This window comes from Argiope bruennichi, chromosome 4 (assembly GCF_947563725.1).
Source record: "Argiope bruennichi chromosome 4, qqArgBrue1.1, whole genome shotgun sequence".
Classification (NCBI taxonomy): domain Eukaryota; kingdom Metazoa; phylum Arthropoda; class Arachnida; order Araneae; family Araneidae; genus Argiope; species Argiope bruennichi.
Genome location: NC_079154.1, coordinates 78,701,317 through 78,716,563, shown reverse-complemented (window position 1 = coordinate 78,716,563; position 15,247 = coordinate 78,701,317). Strand labels below are relative to the sequence as shown.

The following is a 15,247-nucleotide window of genomic DNA, read 5'->3' as shown; positions in this document are numbered from 1 at the left end:
ATTGATTTATTAAAGAATATAATACATTTTCTCATAAGAATTTACCCTTTTATTAATATTTATATTAGCCATTTTTGGAGATCAGCTGGTTTGCCGACAATATTAGTTTTGCTTGATTTCATTTAAATTAATTATTATAGTTTAAAGTTCATATTTTCCCATTGAAATATTTTATTATTTTTTGACAGATATTAAAAACGTGTTATTTTAATAGTTTCACACTTTTTTTTGTTTATTATGACCGTGATCTAATTGAATCGACTCCTATAATATCATAGCACCATTAAATTTTAGAATTAAAGTCCGGATAATATGTTTTAAATCCCTTTATATGTATTGTAATAATTTCTGCAGATAGACATTTCTAGTTTAATCTTCAAAGAAATAAAAAAAGTAGGGTAAAAAAAAAAAGAAAAAAAAAACCCTAACGAGCGAATAATGTTATTCAACGCGAAAATTTGAATATTCCTGTTGGATATTTTGAAATACAATAAAAAAAGAATTCAAGTTATTTAGCTTTAGTTAAAATTCAGAATTTTAAAAATTTCTATTCTTACACCAGGAAACGGATGTACAAGCCGGGTTGTTAACTAGAGTGTAAAATAAAGGATAACGGATATAGATTGTTGCATTAATTGGACAATGCAAAAAAAAATAATAATAATAAAAAAAATAATAATAACATTTTTTGAACTTTTTATAACTTTTGTAAAAAATGTAATAGGATATGACGAAATAGTATTATGATTTATTAATACATTTATTATTTTCACTTCCGATAAATTCACCTGCCTTAGTTATAGAAGTATTTTCGTTTTATCGCTTATGTTCGCGTTCATAAAAACTCTCCAACGGTAACTGTAGAAATAAATGTTATCAATATTTTAGTGTTTTTTTAAAAAATGATTATGCATTTATCAGTAAAAACTGAAATGATTCAGAATATTTTATTCAGAACCGGAACATTATAACAAACCGGAATTGTCTCTTCTATTTTCAGACGTTCCTTATTTTATGATATTTTAAAATAATTCCGACACATTTCGATTATATTTCTATATGCTTTGTAATGATGAAGCAAACCGTCATTTAATTCTAAAAATGAGTTGTAACAGAACATTTCTCAGTTGATTTTTCTCCTTCTTTTCACATTCTTTTGGCTGGAGCGAAAGGCAGATATTGGTTAAATTAAGGATTATTTTCTGTTCTATGAGGATCATTTTTAATACAAACCAATAAATAATTTTTGATATTCACAATAAAAAAAAAGATAATGGTGATAGGCCGTTTAATGAATATTTTATTACTTTTTCTTTACTTTATTCTTAGGCAATTCAGTTTAAACTTAAGTAAATTATTCCGTAATTTATAAAATGATGATGGATGACCTTCTTGAGTTATTAAGTAAAATGTATCGTGAAAAAACATGCTGGATATCAATTAGATAGCTGAAATTTGAAAATTTTAATAACTTTTCTGATCGGCTGGCTATGTATTTATGTGCATTCACAAAAGATTGCTAAAAAAAATGTAACGATCTAGATAGGTGGAATTTGGTATGTGGTTTTGACACTCAAATTGTTAATTTCAGCTAAATTAGGTATAAAAGCATATAGTTTTAAAAATACACATTCTATTCTTTTTATTATCGCTGTATTGTGAAAGTAAGGGGTTAAGTCAAAAGTGGAAATTAATAATGTTTTAAGAAAAGGGTGAATATTGGGATTAAATCTAATTAAAAATCAACCAATGGTAACACCCCATTGATTTCAGTGATAACTTACCATAATGAACATTTTAACTATTCTTGAAAAGCTGATAGGTTTAAAAATAATATATCTGAAATTTTAACGATTTTTAAAATTAATTTTTGTGTGATCGTAATTAAGTTACCACCGTTTTATATATTTATTTTAAAATTTGTAGGAGAATTTTTATCTTTAAGATCTGAACTTTTTCATCTTTTAATCATGTAATAAAAACATATATTTTCTTAGTTACCATTAAATGAAAATAAAAAAATCATCATCAATGATTGAAAGAGCCAACGAAATGCTAGCACTATCGATAAATTTTGATGGATCCAGTGTTTCAATAATAATTAGATATTTGAAAACGAATGATTTTTGCTGCAGATGCTCTCAATATAAAGTATAAGAACAACTCATAATGCATTTCATTATGTTGATTTATGCAATTAAAATAATTTTAAAATGATACCTGTCTTAACGTTTTGATTTATATACATATATATATATATATATATATATATATATATATATATATATATATATATATATATATATAATGCCTAAATTAAAAGTAGAGATCAGTTCTATCGTATCTCAATCGGCAGAAATCTAAAGATAATGCATGGAATTTTTCCATGAAAAGAAAATATGAAAATATTTGCAATGAAACGATAAGAATTTTAAGGGCTTTCAACACAAAATAAAAATTCTTTATAAATTGTATTCTCAGGCAAGACATTATTTGAAAATAAATATAATATACGATTGCAACTTGAGTCGCACTTACGCTTGAACGAATATAAAATCTAGTATACCTAGGTTACTTACAATGAAACAGTCAGGCATTAATCCTCATTTCAACTCTATTTCTATTAGTAATAAAGATGAATGTGTGCGTGTGTGTGTTTGCGCTCTAAAAGACCAACATTTCCATTAAGTTTAAAACTACCAAATTAAGCACAAATTTTTAATTCCAAAAAAGGAAACATACATATAAAAGCATTTTTTTAAAATTTAATTTGAATTAAGTCAAAATTATTTTTTTATTATTTATATTTTTTTTCTGTATAATTCGTCAGATAGATGTTACAGAATTAAAATGATTTGTTTATACCATCTCATAATTCCAAAAATTATCTTTTTAATCATAGCAATTATTTTGCCATACAATAATGTGTACTTTTAAATTTACAAAATAATTGTCAAATTATCAGATTATTTAATTAATTAAACTATACAATATTTGCAAGTTTATTTTACAACAATATATTTTATTGTCGCTGCAAATCCTTCATCCTAGATTTTTACCCGTTGTTGTTAATAAAGATTTAAAGATAGGCTTATTTTCCCATGTTAGGTAGATTCTTGTTTCAGACATGGTTTGAATTAATTTTTAAAATTTTATTGCACTTACAAATAAAATTTAATTTCGATGGTAGTTCAAGATTAAATTACCGATAATACTTTACATTTTATTTAACACGTAAATAGAATGGATGAGTCTATATAAATAGTGCAAAATCCATGTCTATCAAAATTTGAATTTAAAATATTTTTCTTAGAAAATTATCAAAATCAGGTTACAGAAGATATTTAATTGAATGTTTTAGCAAGCATTAATTCTGGTGATCTAGCAAAGGTAAATATCAATAGCGATTGCCAACAATTGCTATGTAATATTATACAATATTTACTTCAATGTATATAGACATTGCAGAAAATATTGGATAATACGAATTTTTCGAATTTATAAATATTTATTTACAAAATGTATTGAATAATATAAATTTTGAATATTTTGTTTTTTGATTATAAATATTCCATTAAGGATTGATTGAATTTGATTTGGAAAATTGTTTCATGATGGTACATATTTTTTCAATTCCATTTTATGCGCTACAAAATTTTAAGAAGTTCGAGAATCTCTGTTTTATGTCATTTTATATCAAGGCTACAGTACTGCATTTTTTTCTTTTCTTTTATAAAACCATGTATGTTGAAGTCATATTCTAAATTTTGTGAGATTAGGCCAGCACTTTTACATTTTATATTAAGATAATTTTGTTCTATATTATATAGAACAGCAAATTAGAATTCAAGACATGAAAAAAATAATAATAATTCAAAAATTAAATGTTTAAAAATTTTTATACATATAGTAATTAAACTAAAAAAATATTTATTGTTTTAATGATGATTATCCAGTCTTATTGTTGCCTGTTGAATAAACGTATCTTGAGAAAGAAATGATATATTCTTTCATAATATTTGAAGCCAATTACATATTTTTATTTAATGTAAACGTATGATCAAAACTAGCTTTCACATAAATATCAAATTATAGAAAGGATAAATTTTTTTGCATGATTTAAAAACTTAAAAAAAATATCAATAAATAGCTATTCTAACAATATATTGTCAAAATTAAAATTCATACAGGATGCATTGCTGTTTTTCTTTTTTAATTTAAATATTTTTAAGATTAAAAATTTTCATTTTGCGTAATCCGCCTTTTTACAAACTGTAAAGATAACTGAGATTAGTATCGAACAAACATGACTTTCCTTTTTAAAATTTATTTTTATAAAAAGATTTTATGATATTTTTTTGAATTATTGGCACTATAAAACTGGATCTCATATTTTAAATAAGATAATAACAGTTAGGTTTCATAGGAATAATTCATCTTGAAATTTCATCTTGAATGATGTTTTTAACGAACTTATTTATAATTACTTTGTGATTTGAAATGCATCAAATAAAGGTATATATCAATGTTACTTACTTTTATCTTCAGATTCTGCAGGTGAACAAACTGTAGAGTGCCTCAGGGTGTTACTATTATACCCCATTCCACTTTCATCATAGTTGCCCCCATTGCTGTAGCTGCTGCAGATGAGTCCAGGACTACCGCTTGGAAAAGGAGGGCACAAGTGGGACAGGCTCTGCACATGGGGTGACGTGAGTGGTGTAGTTTGCTGATAGTTCTGTTTGACAAATTCTCCAAACATGTAAGATGGAGCTGGGGATGTCGATGGCACCATAGCTCCTGGACCCCCTCCCATATAGAAGGTGTCCATTCCATCATCGAAGAGTTTCTCCAGGCTCTGCGCGTACAGCAGAGCCTGGTCAAATCCTGCCTGGTCCGTCAGGTTGAGAATGTCTTTGACTGAAAATGGAGTTCCTACAGCCTGTTGAGGGCTAGCTAGCATGGTTTGGTATGGGGATGACAAGTCCTGGCCGTTGTCACACCACTCCAGCTTCTCGTGTTTAAGCTGGCAGATATGACAAAGGTTTAATATGAGGTTTTCTGAAGTCTTTCGCTTAATGAATAGCGAGGATGTAGAATGTTAATGCACTGATGAGGTTTTAAAGCATCTTAAAAAGGTTTTTGTTGAATGAAAGGATCCTTACACCTGTAAGATAAGTGAAATCATAAATTATGTTGAAAATATGATGAGATGCGATATTCAACAATTGAGAATCTTATTTTCATAAAAACAACAACAACTTGTCATTAAATTGTGTTTTAATTTTATTGGATGCTTTGCTTCTTTGTATTTGTGGGCTTTTAATACGTAACAAGACCTTCAAGCCTTAAAACCAGACCTTAATAACGAAGAAGCATCATAACAAAATGCAAAGAATTTTTTTATATATATTTCCGATTAATTCATGTTTCATTTATTGATTAGAGAAATATTCACCATTACTGAGATTTTCATAATGAACAAAAATTTTATAAGGATTATTATTTAAATTATATTTAGTTTTATTTAAATATTATTTGATTAAAAAGATTTTTGTAAAAACATTAATATCTGAAAAGTAGTTACATTTTAAAAATTCTACATGATTTAAATAAACCCGGCACCATTACAATTTGATTTCTTTGATATTATAAATGTTTTTAAGATTTCATTCATAATTATGAAAGTTATCAATCTTTAGTAAGTCTTTTTTATTATGATGAGACAGAAATTTACTGTGGGCTTTTATTGTAGAATGCAATTGTTTTATGTTGGAAAATTTTTAATAAGGAATTATTTAATTGGTTTTAATCAGTCTCAGCTAAATGGGTTTTACCCTTCCCCATATTTTTTATTCCTTTTTTTTTTATACCAGAGTGTTGCTTTCGGCTCTAAACCAAACACGCATTGAGAAAAATACAAAATAAATAAATTTTCGAATTAGTTTAAAATCTGGAATTCAGTATTTAAATAAATCCATATTTTTTTTAACAAAAACATACTTTATTTAAACTTTTAAATTTCACATTCATATTATTTTTAGATATTGGTAATACAAGATCGTCATGCCGGATGATAGGTATTTACATTGATAATGCAGGACGTAAATTCATAAAATGTATTTTGTTTTGAAGTTCTGAAAATAGTGTAGGTTATATATTTTTTAAAGATTAGATTTTAATTTTAAAAAAAGGACACTGAAATTCCTATTCGCAGATTGTTTTTCAATTCCATCCAATTTTGTCTAAAAATTATCATTACTCCAGAAGATTTAAAGGTAATTTTTGAAATCCTCAAGGTTGTTCATATAATACACGGATATTTAATAGAAATGATTTGATAATAAGGATAGATATATAAGAGTGGCTAAAAATTATCTTTGACAAGTTGGATAGAGCAATACTAAAATAATGTCTACTATTTTGAGGAATTTATGCAAGTTGGAATTTTCTTAATTTCTAAAAAAATTCTGCATATCTGCTTAAAAATGTGCAATATTTATATGCAGTCAATTATTCCGAGTGTGTAATGAAATGTGCTCATTATTAACTGAACAGGTTAATTTAAAAATTATGTTATTAGGCAATAGAAATAAAAAGTCTTATTTTTTAGGAATTTAAATAGTTATATCGGTTTACTAAAGCAAAACTATACAATTTAAATATATGCAACCATTTCTGATATGTTACACACACATACATCTCAACATTTGTGTGACATACTAATAATATTTTTTTTTTTTTTTTTTTTTTTTTTTGGAATTAGAAAGTATTTAGTGCTTATCAGAACATTACATTATTATTTCTTTTTTTGCCAAGAAAAGGCAAAAATCATAGTTTGTGGAAAAAATCACAAGTTAATAATTGTATTAGCATATTTTGGAATTACACGGCACTTTTTAGTAAAGCCATTAACACTATTTTAAATATCTAGCATTAAAAAACATTTGATAAAAGTGAAGTATTTAAAATAAAAGATTATGGAACATACTAAGATCAAGGAATTCTACTAAATGAATTAGGTTTTATGGGCAGACTTTCTGCAACTGCGATACTATTAGAACTAGAATTAGAGCCATGCTATTAATTAGAAATTATTTAAATCAAGAACTCAACTTTTTTGTTTTTAATTTATTTTCAAAGGTTCATTGTCATTTTCAAATTTAAATAACAAACTTAAGATGATTTAACTAATTTCACAGCTCTTAATACACATAAAAAAAATGCCTTACAGAATTTTCCCATATACTATAGTACTTAATTTTGCACTCTTTTATACGGCTATTTTAGTTATTATTATTTTTTAATTTCTGTTCATTAATTTTTGAACTGGTCATTTTAAAAAGTTTTTTTTTATGGGAATTGGATTAATAATCGAATTCACAACAAATATCGTAAATTGCTAATATGTAAAAGATATACAAAGGAATTCTAAATATTCTTAAATATATATGTAACCAAATAGAATATGCATGTATATACAGAATTATTTTATCTTAAGAACCAGAAACAATTCTATTTTACTAAAGAAAAATATTTGATCTTGAACAAGATAATCTTTGTTTGAGAAGTATACTTTTTAAATTGGAAGTAAAAGAGTTTTGATAATGAACATAATAAAATTTTCTTGAAAAGTAATAGTTTTTAAAATAGTATTTAAGTGTTTAAATTTAATTTAATAGATATTTATTTTTATAGGAAAAAACTGCAGCTAGAAAAAATTTATACTTTGGATTCATATCCTATTAAAAATTGCTATTGAATTTTCCATGAATATAAATTATACAAATTTAATTTACTGTCGCTATTGTAATTATAGAAAAATAATTTAACTCTTTTTTTTTCAGTAATCAAATGCAACTGCACATGGAGAGCGGATAAATAGTTAATGCATCCCTAAAAAGCAATGTTTATGATAGGCATTTGAAGATTGATGAAAATATCAGCTCATAAACGTCACCCATGAAATAAGCAAGCGTGATTGATTGGATTGCGATGAAATTTTTATATACTAATCTTTAAAGAAAAATCAAAATGTTTGGAAAGTCTCAAGAGTGTATGTTTTAACAAACTATAAATAAGAAACCTTGCCTTAAATCAAACATATTTTTTTAATCATGCGTTTAGAATATGGTTTTTGTTAAAAACATTTACAAAATAATAATATATTTATTAAAAATAAAATAAATTATGTTTTGATGCAATATATTATAAACTTAGATGGGTAATACCTACATTTAATTAAGTGATTTATTTTTATGATTTAAGGCAATGAATGTTATGCAAAAACTGTCATAAATAATACTATATATACTATGCTCAATAAATCATTAGACCATACTAACACATATATAAGAAAAAATGCAAAACATTTCTACAATAGATAACAGATAAAATAAGTTACCTTTATTTCTTCCTTGGAGGTATATTAACTCTTCACCAAAAAAAAAAAAAAAACATGAAAAATATTTTCACAACACTTGAAACAATTTCTTTTTCTTGTATTCGCAAGATTTTCTTTTAATTGCCGAAGTAAAAGGAAAAGATAAAAAAAAACAGTTTTCGCACTTGCTGAGCACTTTTTTTCAAGTGACAATAAATTCTACAACTGTTATTTAAACGTTCACTCTTTCCATACTTAACACTGCACTTGCAAACGTCTCTTCAGCTTTTACTTCTCTAAGAAGTAAGCCATGCTTTTTCTCCTGTACAACCTAGCGATCTAGCCGACTCTTGAAAAAGTTTCAAGTAAGACCCATTCATCCCGTCGCATGGTATATCAAAATGTGACAGACCCAATGACGATAGCCGTTTAATCCTCCCGGAGTTACGTCACCGGGACACAAGCCACGCCCGTATTTTGCATGGAAGGAAAGATGCTTTCTAACAATGCTTTTCCTTCTGGCAGAGAATTTTAGTCCCCCCCCACCACGTTTCTGTACTTTCAAGTGAAGCTCATGCCCGCCCCTCTGGGTTTTAGCTGGCAAATAGGCATTTGACATGAAGGGGGAGGGGGATGAAATGCTTGGGGGGGAAGGGAGGAGTTGAGTCGCTCTTTAGTTTCGTTATCATTGTGACATCAATCATAGCGGCGTGGTATCAACGGACACGATTTGAGTGAAAGCGCCGCTATGTTCTCTGTGGTTCCGCCTCGCAGATGAAAAAGTTTATTTTTTTATTGATTCATATTGCTTATTTTTCATGAAGTTGACGCCAAAAAGGAGTGAAACGGTTTTGTCCCTAAAAGTGGAATTATAGCTTAGTAGTTTGTGTCTCTCTCTAGTTTGGTTTTTAAACTAAATCTTGTATTTTACTAGCAAATTTTGATCCTTCTATTACGTAAAAATAGCAAATTATATAGAAATAATTTCGGAACAAATTTGTGTGAAATACATTCCAATCTGCAAGAACAAGACTCCTTTAGTTGTGGGTTCTGGCCCCAAATGGGATGCCGAAAGTAATGACAGCCCTTGTTTGAGTAAGGTTCTTTTATATTAATTACAGATTTTCTTAATTAAATATGTTGAAGAAAATCATCTACCAAGTTGTAATGATTCTTCCTTTTTACAATTAACTTTACCTTTTTTTTATATATATATTTTCTGATCTAAAATATGTCTGGGGTAACGTGCAATTTTTTCTCTTAACAAATCTTAATTGTCCCAATATAAAGAACTGAGGTGGAAAAAATACAGAATACAGTGTAAATAATGTGAAATCATAGTAATTCCCTTTTGTTATTTTAATTTTGATACCGCTACAGCATGGAGAGGAAAACCATCCTTTTCTAACAATACCAATATTGAATGCAAATTTAGACCAAGCGCCATCTATATAGGGTATGTCATCTTTGTACTTGTAATTTTTTAAATTTCAAATCCTATCAGCAATGGCGGATTTAAGTATTATGCAATATTAGCAATGTACATCACATGGCCATACTTTCGATAAAATGGTTAAACGCATTTTTAAGATGGTAATGACTTATTTTAGATTTATCTTTTTTTTATTTTATTAATTTTGCTTTTATTGGTTTATTATGACACTAGACTCCCTATGACTCTAGTACATATTATTGTTAAAGCAGGAGTTCGATGATTATAAATATCCTTATGACTTTCAGAACGCAATGAGGCATATAAGAACCTGCGCATAACTGAAATAAAATTGTAAAGACAACTGAAAAAAATATACAATTAATGAATAGCAAATAGCAAAGTCACTTCAAAATATTTTTTCTACTAAAATTTGGAAGTATCTTTAAAGTATTTATAATTTTTAGAATCATTTTTGCTGCTAAATTTAGAAAAACAATCTGATAGATGAATGTCGTGAAAAAAATTCGTGCCTCCTTCCTTCCATGAAAATTCTTGAAATAGCTTTATCCACTTTTTAACGCAGGCCTTATAATAGATTCCATTGAAGCGCGATGCTTTTTATATTAAAATATATATATATATATATATATATAATATTCAAAGTTGAACTCGTTTGTCGGACTTTTTTCAATACCTAATTAATGCCTTATGATCTGGTAGTAAGAATTAGGAAACTAGTAATCGTGCATTTCTCATTTAACTATTAATTGATCGAAAATTAATTTTAAAATCAGAAATAAGCATACTTAATAAAAATAATTATAATAGATTATTAAAAAAACAAATTATATATAAATACTTAATAGTCCAGCCTTGGCATTGGCATGTGGTATTTCTCTATTATGAGTACTGATACCAAAAATTATCCAAATAAGCAACATCTGATGAACCAGCTCCAAAACTGAATTGCTAGAACATTTTTTATTATTGAGTTCCTTGCTACTCCAATTTTTGAACTAAGTTTAATTATTATATTTGTGCAGTGATGTATTTAAATCTTATTTCTGTTTAGTTCTGCTTAGTTTCCATTGCAGCTGATTTAAATATTTCAACACGTTCATTTACACAGGACCGATTTTTAAAACTATGATATTAAAAAAAACGATTTAAAATTGTTTATCGATTCTTTTTATAGCTTTAATGATTCAAATCTCGATTTAAAAATACCTTAGATCTTGAAAATAGTTTTGAATAGACAACAGAGTACGAATTTCGAATTTAACCCGTCAGTAAAAAACAAATAATAAATAAATAAATAAAATAAAAATTTAAAAAAAGCATCAAGGAGAAAAAATTGAATTCTTCCGGGATGGCGAAAGCTTTTTTCAACAAAATTCTTTTATTGTGCATAGCATTTATAATTAATGACTAATGCTTTTTTTAGAAATATCAAAACTTCGTTTTCTATTTACATACTGAAAAGTAACACTATCAAATCTATTCCATAAATAAATTATAAAATTGAATTGAATTTTCTTCAGAAATTGATTGATTTTGTGCGTTATCGTGTTGATGATAAATTCAAGGATTTCCATCAATTTTTTTGGGTAAGCTTTTAACTCAGTATGCATCTGGTAGCAGGGGAGATAAAAAGATCAATCCATTTTTGTTTTATTCCTTAGAAGTGAATATCCTTGAAACGAGATCAATATTTTTTAAAAATGTTTCAATCGGATCTGTTTAAACAACGAAATATCAAAACCTTATAATAATTCTATTATTTATCAAAATAAAATGTCAAAAAGTGTTTTTGTACAAAATTAAAATAGATAAAATAAAAATATTCAACGAAATTTCAATTCATTATTCATCAAAAATACTTAAAATGAGAGTAAGATTATTTGAAATAAACTTGGTAATAATAATATTAATTAACAAAGTGCTATTTTCTGGAAGCTCTGAAATTCATTTATGTAAACTGAGGAATATCATACAATTTTATTGTGGCATTTTATTTTTTTAAAAATTAGCATATAAAAATAATTATCATTTTGTAGCTATTAAAAGGATTGGTAATCATTTACATGTTTGAAAGTAGAAATGTTCCAATTAATAATCGTAGTTGCAATTGAAATCGAACATAATTATTCGGAGATTGGGAAAATTTCAACAGTGCCTTCCTATTAAAGATTCTACATCATTTACGAATAGATATGATTAAGGAAACCGCCTCAAATTCTAATATTACTCATATTTTTTAAAAAATTACTTAAATTGAATTGAATTTGATTTATTTTTAACTAGCACTTAGCTATGTACTTATTTTCCTATTCTGATTTCACGACGAAAAATTATAAAACAAAAACTGGATCACAAAAATACTTTTCCTCTCAAAATATCGTATAAAATTTGAGCTAAAAATGAAAATATTTGATCAGTTTATAAAATTATTTTACAATTTTATTTATATTATATAAAAATAGTAAGTTATTGCAATTATTTGATTTTTGACATTGTTATTGGAAATTAAAAGACAGTTCATATAAATATTATTTTGTAGAAGCTGTTCTCATTAACTGTACAAGTAACTAAAGGCAAGTTTGAAAAGGAAGTTTTGTACAAGTACAAGTTTAAAAAGAAAGTTAGGGATATTACTGAAAAATAATATCCCTAACTTTCTTTTCAAATTGTATATAAATCTGAATAATGAAGACATATAATTAAAATCCTACAGTTTATAAAATCCAATAGAGATATTTTTTTTTATCTATTGACATTAAAAAAGAGAAAGCGTTTTATTTTTTCAAATTACAATCAAAGATAAATTTTTAAAAAACTATTTTTCAACTTTTATACATTTAATTGCAACCTTTATTTTAAATGAAAATTCACAACTTTCCTCTTTCATTATGATTTCAATTAAATAATAAAAATTTAATTTCAAATAAGGTTTTAATTTAAATTGAAAATCAAAACTTTGATAACTAAACTAGAATGCTTCAGCTAATACTATTAATGATAATATTTTAAATTTAATTTAATTTAATTTAATGAACTAAGTCAATTAATGAAAACACATCTCTTTGATGCAATTTATTTAAATACGATTTTGAGACTTATGAATTTTTATGTAAAGATTATTAATATTCGCAAAATCAATAAGAATATATTTCTTTAAAAAATTTAAGATACAAATTCCATTTAAAATCTGTTTGGACAGGGCGGTTCTTTGCATTTGTACGGAAGGTACCTGTCTGTTGACACAAAAAAATTCTCTGGATATACGTTAATATTTAATTTTTAATATAAATAATAAGATTAACAATTTATTTACAGATAAAGTAAGCGAAAAACAAGGAGACTGAAAAAAAAATAAGTATGTTTTTAAGCAACAATACAGAGTTCCAAATAATTTTTTTGATATGCATTGGAACTGATTTATTTTTGCCTGAAGCTATATAACGGGAACTTTGGATTAAAAATAAGAAAAAAGTCTATGTTTAAGAAATAAATAATGCATTTTCTTAAGTATAAGCAGTATCCCTACATTCTTAACCTTTGAAGAGAGAAAAATATTTTTTCGTGTGAAAAATAAAGTAAACAGATTTTATTAATATATAAAATTATATTCTATCAATTATAGTAAGGTTAATTTTATAACATCTTTTGTCACATTGAGGAAAATTTCTGCTATGATTGAATAAAATACATAAATAGTATTAAAATACGAAGAGAAAAACACATAAGCTTTTATCTTTTTTAAAAAAACAAGTAACTTACATTGCTTATGAAAATAATGAAGATCTTATTTAGTCATCAGTAAAGTTACACTGCAAATGTTGAATTACTAAGTAGTTTATTGAAAAGGTCAGATTTTATTTAAAAAGAGCACTGAATCTACATACTAAATTTATCCAGTAGAAAAGCAGCATTCGTTGGAAAATAAAGGCAGTTACTAATACTAAAGTATCAGTGAAAATAAACAATTGATAAAATTTATCAGTGAATAATTTTTATTAAATTCAGAACAGAGACAATATCACTTTCATATTTGGACTACTTTTAAATAAAGTTCGGGATATTTTGCTTGTTAGTCCATATTTAATCATGCATACTATATGTAATAGTCTTAGGAAACAGTTCTTATAAATTTTCTTCAATAGCAATAATAAAGAGACTAAGATAAATGTGTGAACAAAAAAAATTGTGCATTAAATCTCCTAAGTAATTTATTTTCCAATGGAAATAAACTTGCCAAAGAAGATTATTTGTTTTTCATTGCTTATTTTATTATTTTTCTGCTTTTTTTTTTATATTATATATAATAATTTTAAAAAATTCTATACTATTATTAGAAAAAATAAACATCTTATTCTAAGCCATGTTCTTTAATCAAATATTTTGATCTTGAGCATATTATTTCCAATTTTTTTTCTTAAAATAAAATCTCTATTTACAATCCCTTAATACAAATATTTAATCCTTTTGACTTCCAGTAAACTCAATAACCAATTGCATCTACTTTTTTAGCGCATTGCAATTTAAATAATTTTTCGTACAGAATACTAATTTATATTTTATTGGTATAGTTGTAAAGGCAAAATTGCCAAAATAAATCATTAAATAGGCTTTATTTTGCGATATATATTCTGCAAGCACGAAAATGATTATATTCATTTAATTTTCTTTTGACCTACTTAATAGAGTAACAAAACAGTACATAAAAATATCTGATTAGCAAAACTGATTATAGAAAAAATTTTATACTTGCGAAACGTATTGAGACCATGTCAAGACGAAAGTAATTACTGCAAGTAACATAATTAGCTTTCTTCTAGTTTAAACCCTAAAATATTTGCAAACCAGTTATTTGCAAATGCGTTTTTGAAAGAAAAAAATCTTAATATGAATAGATAGATTAGCTATAGATTTTTCTAAACCGGATAAATATTCTCGCGAAATAAAATAAATTTAAATATTAATTTAATAATTGTTTTATAAATATTTTAACAAAGTAATTAAAATTTATAAAATATTTGGTAAATTTGTAATGCACCAGTACCATCAATTTTATAAACTGCATTCCTTTTAATGATTTATTTAGGATTTTTTACAAGCTGTTTCTGACTTATTTTATTAATAGCTCCATTCTACTCCATATTATAAATTTTATTTAATGTTTATTTCAATTAATTTCTTATTATTCAATTTTCCTCTCTCAAGATGACAATAAGCCTTGATGGGAAACAATATTTAAAAAAAAGTTTGGTCATACTAAAAGGATATTGAGACTTTTCTGAAAAATAGGTTGCACGTTACATAGAAACAACAGTAGCCTATTTTACCATGATTTAAACTCTCCTAATCTTATATAAATTGAAAGCAGTTTGTTTTATCTGACAGAATTACGCATCGTGCGGTGGCTACTA

At 25.8% G+C, this 15,247-nt stretch overlaps 1 protein-coding gene and 1 long non-coding RNA gene across 3 annotated transcripts in view; one reads left to right on the top strand and one right to left on the bottom strand.

Moving 5' to 3' along the window:
- LOC129967024 (homeobox protein Nkx-2.5-like) overlaps nt 1-8,761 on the bottom strand; it is a 30,390-nt gene extending 21,629 nt beyond the window's left edge. Inside the window, exons 1-2 of one of the 2 annotated variants that reach the window (XM_056081656.1) lie at nt 8,405-8,761; nt 4,537-5,167 (exon numbers count right to left, since the gene is read on the bottom strand). In XM_056081656.1, coding sequence (XP_055937631.1) covers nt 4,537-4,963 — 427 coding nt within the window. In that variant the 5' untranslated portion in view covers nt 4,964-5,167; nt 8,405-8,761. Of the gene's footprint in view, nt 1-4,536; nt 5,168-8,404 lie in introns of those variants that run through there. The other variant, XM_056081658.1, reaches the window with a different exon arrangement.
- Nucleotides 8,762-9,271: 510 nt separating this feature from the next.
- Nucleotides 9,272-15,247, top strand: part of LOC129967025 (uncharacterized) — a 33,550-nt gene continuing 27,574 nt past the window's right edge. The window contains exon 1 of the long non-coding RNA XR_008784339.1: nt 9,272-9,478. This is a non-coding gene — a long non-coding RNA (uncharacterized LOC129967025). The remainder of the gene's footprint in view (nt 9,479-15,247) is intronic.